The sequence below is a fragment of the Mytilus edulis genome, chromosome 1 (genome assembly GCF_963676685.1).
Source record: "Mytilus edulis chromosome 1, xbMytEdul2.2, whole genome shotgun sequence".
Classification (NCBI taxonomy): Eukaryota; Metazoa; Mollusca; class Bivalvia; order Mytilida; family Mytilidae; genus Mytilus; species Mytilus edulis.
The window spans coordinates 43651788-43671413 of record NC_092344.1 but is presented as its reverse complement, the minus strand read 5'-3'; the positions used below and the strand labels follow the sequence as shown (position 1 = coordinate 43671413).

At 31.4% G+C, this 19626-nt stretch overlaps 1 protein-coding gene across 2 annotated transcripts; it reads left to right on the top strand.

The window, feature by feature from the left end:
* The first annotated feature begins 985 nt into the window (after window positions 1–985).
* On the top strand, window positions 986–8007 carry LOC139483170 (sialate:O-sulfotransferase 2-like). 2 transcript variants are annotated; one of them, XM_071267210.1, is made up of 5 exons: window positions 986–1088; window positions 3160–3254; window positions 5157–5284; window positions 6674–6812; window positions 7883–8007. In XM_071267210.1, exons 2-5 carry the CDS (start codon window positions 3173–3175, stop codon window positions 7885–7887), a joined length of 354 nt encoding a protein of 117 aa, XP_071123311.1. In that variant the 5' UTR covers window positions 986–1088; window positions 3160–3172; the 3' UTR covers window positions 7888–8007. The 2 variants fall into 2 exon arrangements, with proteins under 2 accessions (XP_071123311.1, XP_071123306.1); XM_071267205.1 differs by having other exon boundaries at window positions 992–1088; window positions 3167–3254.
* Window positions 8008–19626: the final 11619 nt, after the last annotated feature.

The window sequence follows — 19626 nt, the reverse complement described above, 5'->3', positions numbered from 1 at the left end:
TGAACTTGAAGAGACTAATGGATACATAGACATAACGTTGAAAATATAGACAGACTATTGGACATAGACATACTGGTAACCGTGTAGACAGACTTGTGGAAATATAGCGAGATTGACGAACAATTGTGTTATTTCAAAGTTAATTGACAATAAATATTTATCAGCATAAAAACCTAATTCTAACTCTGTTTGATCTAGTTTTCAGACTTATATAAATACAATGAAATCTATTATTTGGGGGAAATTTTCATGGGGGGAAAGTAACTATATGTATACCTGCAAGCTTATTTTACACCGTAGAAGACTTTGTGTATACCGATAATAGATGCACATATGTTTTAATTTTTGTTTTATGATAGCTCATTTTGAAAAAGTGTAAGTAATAGTTCATTTTTTAATCCGTCTCCCATAAATCTTTTTAGAATGGCATTAATAATTTTTTTTTAAAGTTTACTTTTACAATGTGAAATGTGTATACGATATTATTGATATTGAGACGTTAATACAGTATTATTATATTATTATTGTATAGTATCGCAATTAATAAATTGCATGTTGTTCATTCGAACAATAAACGATAGACAAATATGAAAGACACAACCAATCATAACTACTGAGATATACGCACCTGCCTTAAAACAAGCAATTTAGAATAAATGTGGATGAAACATGTTTGTTGGCAATAATCCCTCACATTACCTGGGACTTTAGTTAATCTGCACAATATTAAAAAGATAGTACATGCTAATTTAACTCAGCACAGAGTCACTAACCACAGATCTGATGATTTTTGAAGCTTCAAAATATAAATATATATATTTTCACGTCTAATTTTAGACGAATCATACATAAAAATTATAATAGAATTGTATGTCAATTTAACAGTACAAGGTTGCTACCAAATTAAGTTTCAATAGGAAATACATGGCGAAATAAGGAAACGTTATTATACAAACGGTAGTAAACATATCCGTTAAAAAGTACGTGGAAATCTAAGGTAGGCGATATAGTTGGTATAAAAAAGAATTTGTCACCCATTGCAAAAGTCAATCTGAAAATATAGTTTTTCGTACAAAGACAAGTTGCACGTAAGTATTATGTTATTATTCTTTTGTATTTTGATTTTTCTAGAATTCAAATTTTTGAAATGGAGTTTAGCTCTGATATTAAAAATTATCACATACTACACGACATTCCGTAAAATGGAATTCCGGCGTTAAACGGTTTATTTCGGAAAATACACCTCAATGGTGCGTTTTCAGTGAAAAACATAACAAAGTAGGTTACAAAACATTTATTAGGAAACAAGAAGATTTATAATGTAAATTGCGCAAAAAAAGGATACAATAGACATTTTTTCAAAACTTCTTGGTCCCTAGAGTTCCAGCATAATTTAAGCGGTTACTTTTCAAATGTTTCCTCTTGCAAACAGTGTCCATTATGTTGACTTTTTTCATCGCCAATTGTTGTTTTTCGTCTCTGTTGAGTCTTATTATTGTCATTTGTTTTTAACATCGGATGTATTACATTTGGCGTCCAAGGTCCGTAAACTTTTCACTTTTTGAACTTCTTCTTAAGATTCACTTGAAAGGTTCATTATAATGTAACTGCTATTTTCTCTATTTTTGACGCATATGATGAAAAGATTAAGACATGCAATTTTTAATACCAGATGTATTATTAGCCCTCGGTCAATATCAGACCTCGTGCCTTCCGCATTTCGGCTGCTATTGAACACATCCGATATGAAAAATGACATGTAAAAATCTGATAGAATTCTACTGAATACATCTTTCATTTACATTCAGTACACATTCTAACATATTGTTTGATATTTAAAAAATACACAAATCGTTAATTCAAAGGTATTCCAATAATGCCTTATAGAATTAGTTACCAGAGACTTAAGAGGTCCTAAGGCCAAAATATTTTCCCTGATCTTGTCAGTAATAGTTTTCTGAGCATTTTATGCTTTTTGGAAAACATTCTCAGTCATTTTCAAAATCCAGTCCTTTCTATTGGGCTAATATTGCACATTTACCAATATTTGTTGATATATCAGACGACGACAAGATGTTCAAATGTAAACGTATTAATGCTCTTCATTTCGTTCTGTATTTGGCCTTTTAACTTTTTTTTATGACTTTGGCGTATACGATTAAAAGACTGGTTGGTATCTTTGGTGAGTTTCTTTTAATTACTGAGTCATTGCTACAGCTGGTGAGGATTTCCTCCCCGAAGGTCTTTGGACCCACTTGTCACCATTTCGATGTTGACATAAATAATCTTTGCTATTTTGATATAAAAAATTAACTGTTTACAACACTTTATATTGTTCTAAATACATAGGATTCTCTGTTTAATGAATATAATAATATTAGCAAAGCTGTATTTGGAAAAACCTTTCAGAATGTTTTGTCTTCAATGCTTGTCAACTTTGTTCTTTATTTGGCCTCTGAACTTCCCTGATTCTAGCGTCACTCATTAGTCTTTAGAAGATGAACTTATTAATTGTGTTCAAACTATAAGCCTGGTGTATTCGATGAGTGTTTCTTTTTCTTTTGTAAGTTTTCTTTTTCAATTTAAAGTTGAGGGTATCGTAAACAAGTCTGACGAAAATGCACTAAAAATATTAATGATACCTGTCTTATCTCACACTTTAAGTGTGATACTGTCTATAGTTTAAACAGTGTAAGATTATTTTGTACCTGTTCACACCTGCTAAAAAGCAAAATGACAAATATACTGAGTTCCGAGGAAAATTCAAAAAGGAAAGTGTCTTATCAAAAATTAAAACAAGAAAAAACGTTAAAAACGAAGATTTTTTTATGTTTCCCCCCCTGGATTTCTAACTTTCTAACTTATTTGATGCTCTTTTATTTGGTTTGTTTCGTCGTAATCATCTATATTGGTCTGGATTTGTCTCCTTTTTTAAGTGTTGGAGAATAAAAAGTATTGGTTTTTATTATTATTGACTGGAATTTAAAGGAACTTATTATTTAAAAGCAAATATGATAATTAATGCTGCTCAATTCAAACAAATCAGCTTTACCCACAAAATCCTTTAATTAGGATATCGACAGTAATTATAATAATGTGCCTTGTGACCACTGATATAACTAAAAAACAAAAAAAGGTAATTAAAATGTTTAATATCAGCTTACAGGGAACTATGAAGAATTTAATTGTTCTTGCCCTTTGTTTGGTCAGTGTTGTTTACTCAAACCCATACAGGAATAGTGGACTCTATAGAGGTAAATATGTTCAACATTTACTTCACAGCAGCAGCAACAACAATAAATATGTGTATTTTTTTCTGTATTTTTATTAGATAAATAATCAAAGTTGATCAAACATTGTAGAATATTATTTTCAATCAATATGCTTGATTTTTTTCTTCTAATTCTTTGATTTATAGTATCGTATGTAAAACAGCATAACCCATCGTTATAAATCTCTTATCAATTATTGCCTGTTGGCGTATCTTAATCAATGTATGATATTGTCTTTTTTCAAAGAATAGTCTTTAAATTGGAACCACTAACGCGTCTAATGTCACACAATATTATGTTTTACATGTAAATTTACAAAATTAGAACCTTAAATTTTATCTCACACCATTAAATACAAAGACAAACATGCTAACAAAAAAATCAGATATTTAAACTAAGTTATCCAGTTATAAACAATTTTAATAAGTAAAATCACAAAATACCAAACTCCTAGGAAAATTCAAAATGGAAAGTCAATTTACAAATGATATAATCAAAAGTTCGAACACATCAACTGTATCGAAAAAAAACTGTCATATTCCTGACTTGGTAAAGGCATTCGTTATGTACAAAAGGGTGGATTAAACCAGGTTTTATAGCTATCTAAACCTCACACTTGTATGACAGTCGCATAAAATATTCCGTTATACTGACAATAATTTTGTAAGCGAAACAAACAGACATAATTGGTAAAAAAAATGGGGTACAGCAGTCAGCATTGAATTATAATCACTATAAAAAAAATCCATGTATATCAAAACATGTGTCTGTTTTATATTTTCGTCGTATAAACTAGTAGTTCAATCACTACACGTCGACAGTAAGAGGTTTCTTTTCATTTTCTTACATGCTCGATAATTGTGTGAAACGGCGGGAAATGGTTAAATGTATTTAACTGTATTTATACATATTATAACATGTTAACATATTTATCAATATTTACTTAATTGTCCTTTCAAATTTTATGCAAGCGATGTGTTTAAATTACAGTTGTTTTAGCTTCGTTAGATGTGTTTGAACTTTCAATTTTGCCATTTATAATTGACTTTCCGTTTTGAATTTTCCTTCGAGTTTAATATTTCTATTATTTAACTTTTTATCAAATACTAATAATACTAGTAATCATGAAATTTCGCGATATGTGACACTTCATTATCGTACGATATCTTTACCTATTGAAACGAATTTGAATAAAGCAGTCATTATAAAAATGAAGATGTGATATGATTGCAAATGAGACAACTCTCCAAGCGAGGCCAAACTGAAACAGATATTAACAACTTTAGGTCACCGTACGACCTTCAACATTGAGCAAAGCTCATACCGCATAGTCAGCTTTATAAGGCCCCGAAATGACAATGGAAAACAATTCAAACGAGAAAACTAAAGGCCTAATTTATGTACAAAAAATGTCCTTCATAAGAAATAAATATGAAATATTTTGCTGAATACACAATCAAGATTAATATCATTCACTTCTTCTACAGTTAGTGTTTGACGGAAAACAAATAAAAGTCAATCTATTTGTTCGTAATGATTCTTCGAACGTAAAGTTTATTTAATTTTGAATTTTTGTGTTTTAACGCCACTTTTAAGCGCCACTTTTTAGCTTATTTTATGACGGTCAGTTTTTATAGGTGGAGGAATCCAGAGTGCCCGGCGAATACTACCAACCATCGATAGGAAAACTGACAATCCTAATCTATTAAGATTGGAGTTGAGTGCAAACTTCAGTGTTGACCAGCTAGTAGAACAACTTAGACCAATTGGCCATCGAGGCCCCTTTGTACATAAAAAAAAAACCGAGAAAACAAAAACGAATTAGTTGCTGAATTTACAGGTTCTGTATACATGTATAAATAACACCATGATTTTTCTACTTAGGCTATGTTGGATGTTTCGTGGATGACCGTAACCACCTTATGTTAAGTCATAGGAAACGGGTTTTACATCGGAATTCATTACAGAAATGCAAACATCACTGTAGAGGGTTCAGGTATCTTGGATTACAGGTAAAACAACAATGCGAGCTATCTACAATTAGCAAATTGTACAGTGGTTGCGGTTCGCATTTTCCATCAAAAATTGTTTGTCAAAAAAGTGTTTCCTGGGGGTGGCAATTCTGAGTAATTAAGTATATAAAAAAGTAAGCACAGTTAAGTTAGTTCTAATATAAAATTCAAAAAATCGTAAGTCGGTTTATACCAATCTTATTCTTGACTTTTAATTGTTGTTTTATGTCAAATTTTCGGTTTTGATATTTTTTGGTTTTGGAATTTTCTGCTTTCCGCCATTCGAATTTTAGAATTTTTACTTCTTTCGCTTTTTTTTCGTAAAAAATATTCAACTAATTATATTTCTAATTAAATTGTGTACTGGAAACTTTGATCATGTATGTATTTGATATTGTACGCACAAGATGCAAGATACGTTTTATATTGTACACACGAGGCAGTTCTCGGCAGATTATTCAATCTACAATTTGATATAGAAAACCGGATTTTTTCAAAGTTTGCCGATTGAGCATTGTTAATAAATCAAACGAGTTAAAGAATAATCTAAGGCATTCAATTGTTTTTGCTACATAATTCGCATAAGTTGTAACCCAATTACATATCATTTTTATTATTGTATTTCATACGGGATAACAACACTAAAGGTATCAGTTTTACTAAATCAGAGGCACATTTCGTCAAGCAATAAATCTTAAGTGATGCTTGAAACCAAAGTTTTGTAAATCATAAACCTGATACAAGATTGAACTAAAATGGGCAGAAAGTGTAGCGAAATCTGGACAAGAAATCAGAGCTTCGCATGAGGAAGATATATATAAAATGACTGAATAATAGCCAATGATAACTCTTACGGGACTATGGATCATATAATTATGATATAGTATACTACAAAATATAATATATAGCAAGTCTAAAAAGGTACAATATCACCATAAAAAATAATAAAGTTAACAAATGTTAAATATTTTGGATAACAGATATCCTTCATCAGTATGAGCACGATGTAAAATGAATCAGATCAATCTATTCTGATTATTAAACTATAGCAATCTTGAATTCTTCACAGTAAAAAAAGTGAAAGATTTTCATCCGAAACGTTTCCATATATGATGTTTGGGTGGAACTGTTTCACTTTTTAATTGAAAGCGGCAGAAGATAACATAGTCAAACATTTATAGAAAAAAGAATAAGCAACATAAACCAATGATTTATTAGGCATCATTCAAAAGCAGATTGGTAAATTTCTTTTTTCTCACCAATACGTAATCACAAAATATATAAATCATCGGTACATGTAAATTATCTGACCTCTAAATATGCCAACTCATAATTTCCAGTCTCGATTTTTATTTATTTTTTGGTAACATACAAGTATATATTTATCAGGCCGGTCGTTGGTGCCTTTGTGGAAACAGGTATTACAGCCGAGCATATCCCCAAGCATCGGAGTTGGAATGCAAATACCGTTGTCCAGGGGAACCGAATAGGATGTGTGGCGGCGCGTGGAGAAATTCCATCTATAAAGGTACATAAAGTTAGAAAGATATGTTAAGTTAAAAACAGAGTAACTTTAATATGCGTTAACTTATCTTCAATCCCAAATGGCTGACTAAAGATAAAATATGTCAACCGTGACCTCTTTAGTCCGGCATTCGAAATTAAACTTAAGGACGACAGCGATCATTTGTATATGAGGGATGTATGGAAACGCAGTTACGTTCGAATATGTTGCATCCAAATGAACGCTGAACGTGAATAAACGTTACAGGGCAAAATTACTGGACATACCAAAAACATATTTTTTACAGTTGTTTTCTATTTTTATCCGTAACATTATTCCAAAGAGAAACAACAAAATCACAAAAATAAATGAAATAAAAACAAGACAAATAGGTTTCAAAAGACGTCTATACAATATTCCTATCTAAGTTCAGAAAAATACTGTGAACTAATTTGAGAAATCTTTAAAAACATTTTCCTGCAAGATAATTTTTTGTGTTACGCCATATCATGATGTGTTAACATAGTATGTATTCGCATGACTTGGGATGCATGCGAAACTAGAGACGCGACTCATGTGATTCCCTCATGTTTTGTTATTTTATTGTAAATTAGAAATGGAATTTGAACATCAGTTTACTACTATTGCATCTCATTTAGACACCTTAAAATGTGGCTATGGACTTTTTAGGTAACACAATGTTCGGCAACCAAAGATACTAGAATATATAGACTGTTCTACATTTTAATGACCACGATATGTTTTACTAAAATGCCGTTTTTCACAAAATTTAGAAGCAAAACATTTGGAACGTCAAACAATAGTAGAATAACAAAAATATTGAACTCCAAGAAAAATTGAAACGGTAAAGTCCTTTTTATCAGACTACAGTAATTTGAATAAAAGATTTGAAGAACAAAAACAGCAGGAAAAGAGAAAGGTGTGAGGATAATTAATATGATGTAATTAACGAAAGTTTTTCATATCGATGAATGAAAACACGGATATAGCTTTCCTCAAGTTAGATAAGTAAAATAGTGTTTGTTATATAATATAATTAAGATGGTTATAATCTTTTTTAATTTTTTTTACAGTTTGATTTCGTTGGAAAGAAACACAGACAGCATATTACAGATAAACTGCATCGTCGTAATTGAAATATCTAAAGCATAGAACTTTATTTTATTATCATGTTATTTAAATATAGAATCAAAATAAATCATACGTAAATTCAAGGAGTTAGTCTACAATGAAATATGAATATCAATTCTTTAATGCTGCTTTGGAAGTTTTTTTCGTGAAATAGCCTATCAAACACAAACCAAGGTTTAACCCACGAGTTTTTCTTAAAATTTTATGTACCAAGTCAGGAATATTGCAGTTGTTTGTATGTTTGTATGTATGTTGACTTTTTTTTTTGTTGCAGTGTATTGTATCTGTTGTTCCTTTTAGTTTGCAACATGGATTTGTTGTCTCTTAATAGATCAGCGGTATATTACCGTGACCTTTATCGTTTGGAAAGCCAACTAGTTTATACTTTCCTTATATATAGAGAGAAATTATAATACGTGATGGAACACATTTTACATTTGAGTTATGTACTCAAAATATTGTACATGAGACATTTATACCATGTTCCATTACCTATTTCAACCTCATATCATAAGTATATCTTATGTCTTAATAAGTTGGTTTATCAGGTGTCTCTATAGGTTTTACACATAAGGCTCATCAGTGACACTTAGATCAAAAATGTTTTAAAGTCAAACAAGTTCAAGAGCATAAATTATAAAAAAAAATCCCCAAAAGTTGTGCCAAATACGGCTAAGGTAATATATGCTTTTGACCAGAAATTTATAAAAATGACCATATAATTGATATTCATGTCAACACTGGAGAGCTGACTACTAGGCTGGTGATATCCTCGGGGACGACACGTCCACCAGCAGTGGTATCGACCAAGTTTGCGAATATTAAGTGATTTTTTTAATTTTCGGATGGAAATCGATGTTGTTTTTTTTATTTTATTGCATTTCTATTTGTTTATCTAGACTACTAAAAAAACGACAATATGGACAGGAACGAAGTTTTTTATAACATTATAAATATTACAAACAATAAAGATATATTGAAAAAAATATAGCTCAATTACATGCTGTTTTTTATATAAAGGATTATGCAAGATTTGATATCATCGAGGGATTCACAAGACGAGCAGTGTTCTCAGTTTCTTGATAGTTTGCGCGGGTCTGGGTTTTTTCTAAGGCACCGTCGATGAAGAGTCCGACTAAACACTTTGCACACCACCACAAACATCGGGATATTACTCTGTATATAGCATTGTAATTATTTACAAGTCTTAATTGATTGAGCAATAAATCGAACGACATCTGCGTTCAGCGGCAAATATTTCATTAATATTCACAACAATAACTTATCTTTTTTTCTGATAATGTATAATCTGAAATAAGATCACTTTAACATTATATTTGTGTGACTTATCCTTAATCAGTTTTGTCATTAAATGAGGCCTGTCCTTGAAATCATTTTCTAACTCTTGTTGAGATCATTGACATCGAAAATCTTATATAAATTCCTTTTTCATTAGTGTGATTTAGGCAAATGGTGAGAAGAAACTATCTGGTCATAGAGACACACTCTTTTGGAAGAGTTCATTTCGAAATTTCGGTAAAATCGATTTTGCCCTAAATGCTGTAACTCTTTTCTTTTATGCTTCCTACTTTATGATATAGTATCTATATTTTTTTTTAAACTAGTACATGGTTTGTATGATGTCTGAAATAAAAGAGTTAAATTTTGGTACCAATATTTTACCCCAATCATAATTACGGACGACTTACTTTCCTTTGACTGTGGTTGATTCTTTAAGTTTTTGAATTTGATATGATAAATATGTATGCTCAAAGATAATCATGAACTGGTTACTTCAAAAACCCTTCTTCAATTTTAAAAAGAGATGCGGACTCGGTGTAATATGAAACTAACTCCAGGACACAAACAATTATCAAAGATATATAAAAGTCAACTTGTCGTTTGTTTACGTGTTTCATATTTGTTTTTCGTTAATTGTTTGTACATAAATAAGGCCGTTAGTCTTCTCGTTTCCTTGTTTGATTGTTTTACATTGTCATTTCGGGGCCTTTTATAGCTGACTTTGCGGTTTGGGCTTTGCTCATTGTTGAAGGCCCTACGGTAACTTATAATTGTTAATTTCTGTGTCATGTTGGTCTCTTGTGGAGAGTTGTCTCATATGCAATCATACCACATCTTCTTTTTTTATATTTACATTCTTAAAAGATAGTATGACATTATACGATATATATAAAAACACTAAAAGGATCAAGTATTCATGAATAAATTATCAGAGACTACTAAAATTTGCTATCAGCGTTCATTTCCTAAAATAAAATATAGCAGTCGGATAATAACGAAAACAACGACTGGGACAATAAATTAAATCTGACATGAGTAAAAACAACCGCCGTTGATTGAACACATATAAATGGTGCCTGGTTGAAATAGTCACGCATATCACATTCCTTGTATAACGATAAAGTTAGATAGAAGATAGCACTTGTGTGAAGAATAAACGATTTGAGACGACCTTTTTATTTCCAGGTGAAAAATTTGAAATAAAACTCTTCTTACAAGAATGGACATTTTCAAATTACATGAATTAATCAACCCTTTTTGTATGTTCTTAAAACTGAAAAAAATGCTTTGTTATGTAATATTCAGATTCCACCATAAGGAAACCTTTTCACATAAAATTGAAAAAAAAACTACTGGACTAGATGATCACGATGATGACGTGGCACAGCGAATGTTCGCTCTCTCGAGATTTGGATTTTTTAAAAACCTAACGGAAACATTTCTGTGGTCTCGGAATTGCAAAAAAGGCCCCATTTTATATTTTTTACTTGAATCTCGTTTCCTTAGCTCAATTTGATTATAACTTGATCTTTTCATATATAGTCATACGAGGTACTTAGATTTGAGTCTAGTTTAATCTTTCCGACTAACAAAACAAAAAACAGAAACAAAAAGACCGATTGAAAATGTCGGCAGTAGTTTAATAGTTCTAATGGATCAGATGGACTCAAACTATCAACTTGTTGTTTAAAATAACTTCTGTATAAAACAGGGATAGGGTAATTGAAAATGTAATGGTAATTAAGTGTAATGCATTACAATTGTCCATGTAATTGAATGTAATGTGTAATTGAGAAATTTGTTTAAATTACATGTAATGGTAATTTAATTAATTACAATGAAAAAAGCATGTAATGCTCAATTACTTTTGAATTACATTTCAATTACATGTACTTTTATGGTGTTAATGATAAAGATTTATGTTTAATAATATAAATTGTAAAATTATATTTATTTTTCAAATATTGATATCACAAACTTTTTAAATATATGAAGTCTGTAATATATTCTGAAGTTTTTATATTATTTATTTGACCTACATAATTTTTTCTGAATAGTCGTATAATTTTAAAAAAAAAATGTGAGAATCATAAATTAGTGTTGTTCGGTTTTTAAAAAAGATCTGTTGATAAGTAATTAATCACCTTGTTAAACAAAAGCAAAAAAAATCTTTGAAAAATCTTTCTTTGACAGTTCATTTAGAATTTAAAATCACTGCACACAATAATTTTGTTAAATTAGTATAATACACAAAAGGATTATAGAAAAAAAATTAACAGCTGAAAAAACAAACAGCAATTCATCAGATTAAAATGTCCAGGGACAATGCCACTATTACATGTATTTTTATCTAATTTGCAAAATATTGCTAATATTTAGACATTATATACATTGTTTGTACTAAAACTTATTTTCAATATGGTGACAAGCATAATATCTAAGTAAAAAAAATATATATATTTATAATTTCTTTATTTATATTATGTTTAATTTAAATGACTTCATTTCTTAGATGTCAAAATACCCCTTAATGTATTGGCAAGTTAATAAGAACAAATTCCCTCTCCTATTAACACATTTTCTGATCATAAAAGTAAAATACTTCCATGTTCTGATCAAGCAATATCTGCCACATTAGCTCCTGTCGAAAGACTATTTAGAATTGCTGTCAAAGTGTTCAGAGCAGAGAGATGCAGACTAAATGACAAAACATTAATTTAAAATTAATAATGATTATCAAATGCAACGCTTAAACTATGCTTACATGAATATTTTACACATGCAAGTATAATATTGTTAAAAAATATTATGATGAAATGTAATGTGTAATTTAATTAATTACTTAAGTAAAGTAATTATAATTTAATTAATTACATTTCAAAAACTGTGTAATGTGTAATTAGTGTAATTGATCATTTTTGCAATGTAATGTGTAATTTAATTAATTACATTCCAATGTAATTGACCCCAAGTCTGGTATAAAAACAACTTCGTATGTCAATTTTGTGTGTTGGATTTGAAATTTTAATACTAGTATTAGCTTAACTTTTGCATAGAACCATGCATTGTCGTCCGTGTTTATATATTGATATCTTTAGCTACAGTTACAAATTTTAGTTGTGAAAATAAACAATTCATCATTTTTCTTTTGGCACCAGTATTATTTTGAAAGAGTCCGTTATGATATGAAAGTCATGATATTTGGTATGGTTACAAATGAGACATCTATAGCCACCAAAGACACCAGGACAAGGCAATAAACTATAGGTTGTCGTAGTTTCTTCAACAACAGTTGTCTTTATATGATCTCCCTCAGATTTTGGTTGGGTTCGTGATGCTCAGTCTTTAGTCTTCTATATTTTGTGTGAAATGTTAATTGTCTTTTGTTCAGGTTTCGTGTTTTGTCATAGCATTGTCAGTTGTTTTGGACTTGTGAGTTTGACTATCCCTTTAGTATCTTTAGCCTCTCTTTTTGTTGTATGCAAGACAGGCCTTCATATAATTCATTGTGAAACAATTAAAATGAGAAACATGGCAAACAGAGGGTATGTGATAACGACAACCACTTGCATTGGCCAAAGGCTTCTTTGTGGCTTTGGAAAAGCTCAGTATATGTATTTTGTAGGCGCTGATTACCTTTTCTAACCTAGAACTGTCGATGTCGTCTACTAGTATAAATAAGAACAAACAGCAATAAAAAAATCATTTGAAAAGAGTTTGACTCGTCAAAATTGAAAAAAGCACAAAAAAACCTAATACATTGACAAAAGACAAAAATTAAACAAAAGATAAAGGACAGGTAACTGATTCAACACACGATTATAACTAAAAATAAAACATGCTTTTAAACATTGAATTGACAACAAAGTAGGACACATGAACAATTAAGGCGGAGTATGAAAATTGTATAACATGATTAAGTATTAGAATGAAATGAAAATTCAAGGTATGATTTGGCTTTTCGTAGAAATGATTTTAAAAGAAATTGTCGAAATTATAAATAAAAAGTAAAATCACAAGAATACTGAACTCCGAGGAAAATTTAAAGCAGAAAGTCCCTTATCAAATGGGAAAATCAAATGATAAAACACATCGACCGAATGAACAACAACTGTCATATTCCTGACTTGGTACAGGAATTTTATAATGTAGAAATTTGTGGATTGAACCTGGTTTTATATCGCGAAACCTCTAACTTGTACGACTGCCGCATCAATTTCAATTATATTGACAATGATGGGTGAACAAAATGTCACAAATAGGGGTACAAAACAATGTCTAACACAGACCCCTCCAGAACTAGGGGTGATTTCTGGTGCTTCGGAAGGGGAAGCAGATCCTACTCCACATGTGGCACTCGTCGTGTTGTCAGGTTGTTACGTACCCGGTAAATAGTATAATTCTGTGGGTCATATTCGTGAAAAGGGTAGAGGATTGTAGTTACGACATAAGGAACATATCCGATATCATCTATATAACGAATATTCAATAACAGTCAACTAGCTCGTGATGGCGTCCGTAATATTTACGAATTGATAATTACAACTTCACCATTTGGATCTCTTGGTTTACAAATGAAAAGGTCACAATTGGGAAGCTGAAATCATCTCTTTTGTCGTAAAGTTTTGTTTTCAACCGACCCTCATATTAACGTTGATATTTAGTTATTTTAATAATAAGTTAACATTTGTTTACACCAATAGTAAATTGGTTGGTTTCTCAAGAAATATGGTGGGTAAAATAGTGTATTCAAAAGCAGATATTCCCGATTTCGACCGACTTTCTCTGCCAAGCTAGCCTTTTAAGTCTTTATTAAATATGTGATACCAATTATCGAACGATTTGCAATCTGAAACACGGAACATTGTGAAAACCGGTAAAAAAACTTAATGATTTTACTGCAAACCGTTACCAGTAATTTCAAGTTCCTGCAACTTTTTTTTTTACTGTTAACCATGTGAACTAATTTCACTGAGTTAATTTGATAAATAAATAAAATTGAGAATGGAAGGCATACAAAGTTTACGATTTGAGTATAACTTGTGTAAAATTTTGCACGTTACCTTTAAAAAAAATGTTTTCAATATTCAATATATATTTGGGACTATAGGGTTGTTCTTGTATACCAGAACAAAATCAGATATTTTTCTTCAAACCTATGATGGTTTCGGTAGGAAAATGATGCGTTTTTTATACGCTTTTTATGATTTGTGAGTTTAGGTAAAACGCGACACAAATGTCGTTTTGGCGCCGAAAGGGTTAAAAGACAATGTGTTATAATCTTTAACATTGGCGTTCAATGTGAAACTTTAATGTTTTTAATGACCGAACATATAAAAATGTGTTTAAAATTGGAACACGTCCGGACGCATCAGGCGTCCTCAATATTTTCAGTGCACATGTGGGATATCTCCCCCGGATTTAGGTGGAGTTCATTTTGATCACTCAGTATTTATTTTTCCCGTGTTGTGTTTTGTATACTGTTATTTGCCTTTGGTTCTTTTTTTCCCATGTCAGTTTATTCTCAATCAAAGAGTGTGAATATCGCTTTGAAAGCTTTCGCCTCTATCTTAGTGCACCTTTCATGGTCGCATTAAAATCAACAATAGACTGAAAATTAAAATGTTCAGCTGTGGTGCGCGCGGAACGATTGGTGGTATGGTGTCCGTTACTTGCAAGCAAACATATGCCATGAGTTACAAGTAAGGACCGGGTCTGTGGCTACAAGTAGTGGAACTGTGACTGCTTATATCCTGTGTCCTTCGGGGCAATTTTTCAAAAGAGTTTTGAAGATAGATATTCAATACATTTTTCCAGTCTTACTTTAAAACGTGGATTATGGTGGTTTTACAATGAAACGTTGCATTACATATTGTTATCAATGGCCGCATCATGACACCTTGGACAAGATAAGATGCTGCAGATTTCTGAATGAGAACATGAGACTGAGTGTTTCCGAGAAAAAAGGTACTTTTCTATAAATTAAAAGCATATGTACCGTATTGTACAGTATATATAGTATAATTTGTTACTAATTCAATAAGCCAAATAAGGCTTAAATAACACGAATATAATGCCTACCCATTTTAAAACTACATGTATAATAAAATATAGCTTGCATCAATTATTTCGATTCTGATTCGGAAAATTAAGATAATTGTCCAATGTGTATAAGTGTAGACCGTTCGTGTAGGCTCTTCAATGAACCTCCCTTTTTGTTTGTAAATAAAGGCAACAGTAGTATACCGCTGTTCGAAACTCATAAATAGATTGAGAAAACACAAATCCGGGTTACACACACTAAAACTGAGGGAAACGCATCAAATACTAGAGGAGAACAACGACACAACAAAAACACAACATTAAAATGTAACACACACAGAAACGAACTATAATATAACAATGGCCATTTTACTGACTTGGTACAGGATATTTTAAGACAAAAAAAGGTGGGTTGAACCTGGTTTTGTGGCATGCCTAACCTCCCAATTTTATGGCAATGTTAAATATAACATTATAATTACAACATTACTTAACAGGACTACTATACAAATAAATGGTAGAAAATATAGGACAGAGAAACACACGAATAATAGCTCAAAAAAAGGTACCAAGTAAACAAGTTAAACGACTGGCAAGGGAATGGATGTTTCAGACGGAGGACTTCTAAAAGCCAGCATGAACTCGTATCTAGGTCAAATATGTATTATTTGATTTAGAGCATGGGATTATTCACAAAGCGAAAGAAGCACGTCATATTAGAATTCGGTATCTGTTGGCGTATGTTTTTGTTGCAGTTCAATGTTCCTATTTTATCTTTGTTTTCCTCTTATAGTTAATGTGTTCCTCGGGTTTTTTGTGTAACCCGAATTTATATCGCTTAATCGATTGATGAATATTGAACAGCGGCATAATCTGTTGCCTTCATTTGTTATAAGTCTATAGTCTAGCAAGTACTTATATGATAGGGTGTCACATCACGTCATAATGGTGTTCACATCACTTCCCCAGGAAGTTTTTGTATTTTTCAATATATTTGCAGTGCTTGGAAAAAACGTTTAGTTTTTGCAAAACAGCACCATATTTTAGAAATTCAAGCCAGTTTTACATATGTTCAGTGGGTTATTTCAAATCAAATCAAAAGTTTTATTGGAAAGAGCACACTATAATAAATATGACATGGTGTGACCCAAGTGTAACATAAATGTCATATGCATAACAAGAGAAAATTAATGACAACTACAAGTCTATGTTTGCATTGTACTTCCATAATTTATAAAGGACCAACTGAGCATTGCTATGGACTTTAAAGGCTTATCTCATTATATAATCAATTACTGTGTTTGGCTTTCTACAAGTTATTTAGATAGAGTAAAAATTTATATATAACTGGTTTGATAACATCATATTTATTCAGGTTTAACTTCTCAACGTTTCTCTAAGGTTTTTGAATAAGGAAAAAATATTAAATAGTTGCACTTCATCTTCGACTACTTTGTATTCGCAAAATTTGCAGAATATTTGATTTGCTAAAGTGTTTGTCTCACTGTATCTCCCCGTTTTAAAAGCAAACAAATGTGCAATTTTTTCATTCTAATTTTCTGGAGAAGTGATCTTTCATATTTTGGTAATTCTAAACTGAAGTAAGCATTAGAGTAAAACGATGAGCAACGTTTACTATAACATATGAGTTAATTGTGTTATTAGATTCAATATGCTCAAGTTGATTTGATATTGTTCGGAAATCTTTCACAATATTATACTAACCATTAATTAAAGCATGTTCAGAAATATTCCATAGTCGTGTACAGACTTTGGCAAAGTGTGTTTAATACTATTTAAAAAGTGTTTGACATTTAATGACATTATATAAATATACTCTTGGTTCTTTAGACCGTCATGATATTACTTTGTCAACAGTAGCTCCCCATTTTGCCACTTTTTTGCTTTTAATAATAATATGTTGTCCTGCAATTAATAAAGGTATTTATGTAAAACATAAATGATTTTATGGTCCCTCAATACTGCCGGGATTGTTGCTATTGTCTTAGCAGGTTTCTTGTTTAGATCAATAGCCGATCAACCAATGAAAAGTCTTTTCACCTTCATTTAGAGAGACAAAGAAACTTAGTTTTTATCACACGAAAAATTTTAATTCGTAGATTTTCTCTTGTTTTGAGAAGTGGTTTGTACACACAAATATCAATTATAGTTAAAAGATTTATCATTTAAGCTAACGCTATTTATAGATTTACATCTTTGTTCGTTGTTTACTAAATTTAATTAAGTTACATGGTTCAGTTGTGCTGACCTAGATCCACGGCGTGTTTTTGAATCAGTGTGTTTTTAAATCTTTATGACTGCTGAGAATGGTTGTTAAAACGCTTATATTGGGTCATTCATTTATCATGTTTATATCTAGATTTAAATCTTTTATTAAAGTTAGTAAACATCGTTCCGTTAGCTTGAATCTAGGTTTAGATAAATCGAGAGAGCACGTTTTATTGAGGGGTTACCCATGGGGTAATCTGGAAAAAATTTAAAAGTGTGGTTTAGACTATGTGAAGCTCGGTAAGCCTGAGATAGTTGTGTTACAGATAGGGTCAAATGACTTATGTAATTCTACAAATTTAGTGCAGGATGTGGCCAGAGGTATAATAGAAGTAGCCATGAAATTGCGCTTCTGTTTAGAAGTTAAAAAAGTTATTATCTGTCAAATATGCACCGTTTGTCCCCTCAAAAAAGAATAAGATATAAGATGGACATAGAGTGGTTTAATAAAAGGTGTGATGAACTGAACTCATTCTTATCGCACTATTTTAGCAACAGAATGGACCATGTGTCCTTCTGGAAACATTCTGGTTTTGGTCAGAAAGAAGTAAACAGATTGCATTTTTCAATGATGGGGTACATTTGAACATCAATACAGGTTACCCTAAATATTACAATAGTATTCGAGCTGCAGTTGTTTCAGCTCGTAAGAGTTAACTTTATTTATTTATAATTTGACAAGTGAATATATATTAAAAAAAAATGGAAAAAAAAATGATAATAATACAAAAGAAAAATAAATAAATAATAAAATAAAATAAAGAAATACATAAATAAACCTGTGAAAATGTTTCGCCCTAATGGTTGGGCTGAAATAATGAACTGTGCCAAAGTATTTGGGCTTCTGTTGGTATGCCAAAGTATTTGGGCTTCTGTTGGTATGCCCTAGTTGTTGGGCTTCTGTTTTATGCCCTATGTTTGGGAATGCTGTTATAATATCCCATGTATAGGGTAGTTGTATAATGCCCTTGTATTAGGGTGCTGTTTCTTGCCCTATGTATTGGGGTGCTGTTTTAATGCTGTATGTGCCCAATGTAAGGGCTGCTGTTTAAATGCCTATGTTGGGCTGCTGACATTTTTTTTGACATTGTAGCTGTGGGTATTCCGTAGACATGACCTTTATCAATGCTAGTTTTTTGTCATTTGTTAGTGAAAATGGCCTATTAATTAGAATATGCTGATGCCGTCTGTAATTTTACTTTTATAGCACTACATCTATATGATCAGTTCATATTTTTTTTTATATGTTGCTAGAAATTTGATTGTTCAGCTATATATTTCAGAAAGTAGCCATGCCTAAAGTAAAGCCAGGTCAGTCCAAAAAAGGCAAAAATAAAGCACAAAGAGAGTCTTCATCCCCCTTGTCCCCTGATGTGGAAGAGGCTTTAATTGCAAGGATAACTGAGTCAGTGATTCAGTCCATGAACCGTAATAAGCCGTATTCCTTAAGCCAGTAGAGGAAATCCCTGAGCAAGAGGACCAGGCTGACGAAAATGGTGAGCAAGAAGGGGTGGAGATGGAGGAAAATGAATGGCAAGAAGATCTGCCTGCGACTAATTCTATATCGACTCCTATTGCAGCAATGGTAGACCAGGCATAAAACACAAAAATTGGCAAGATAAATATATTGATCTATCGGTATTGTTACCAAATGCTAAGAAAAATGGCTTACAATTTCAAGTATCTGGAAATTCAACACTGTTACTAGTTTCCAACAAGCCCAGGTTTTATATTTCATCAATTGAACAGTGGACAACAGCTTTTTAAAGATTTATGGCAATTTATAATGAAAAGTTCCCAGAGTCCACTGCTTACTTGGCTGAACATGCTGAAATTGTTAGGGATTTGACAATCAAGTAACAATTCTTGGCTGACATATGATCAACAAGTCCGCATGGACAGACAAATAAGAGGGGTTCCATGGCATAGTTTCAATATGGAATTCTATATTATGGCAACAAGACCCCAACAGGGGAGTCAACAGGGAAATCGACCTTTTCGTCCCTTTCGAAACCGTCAGTGGATTTTTTACAATAGACAAGAAGGGTCTTCA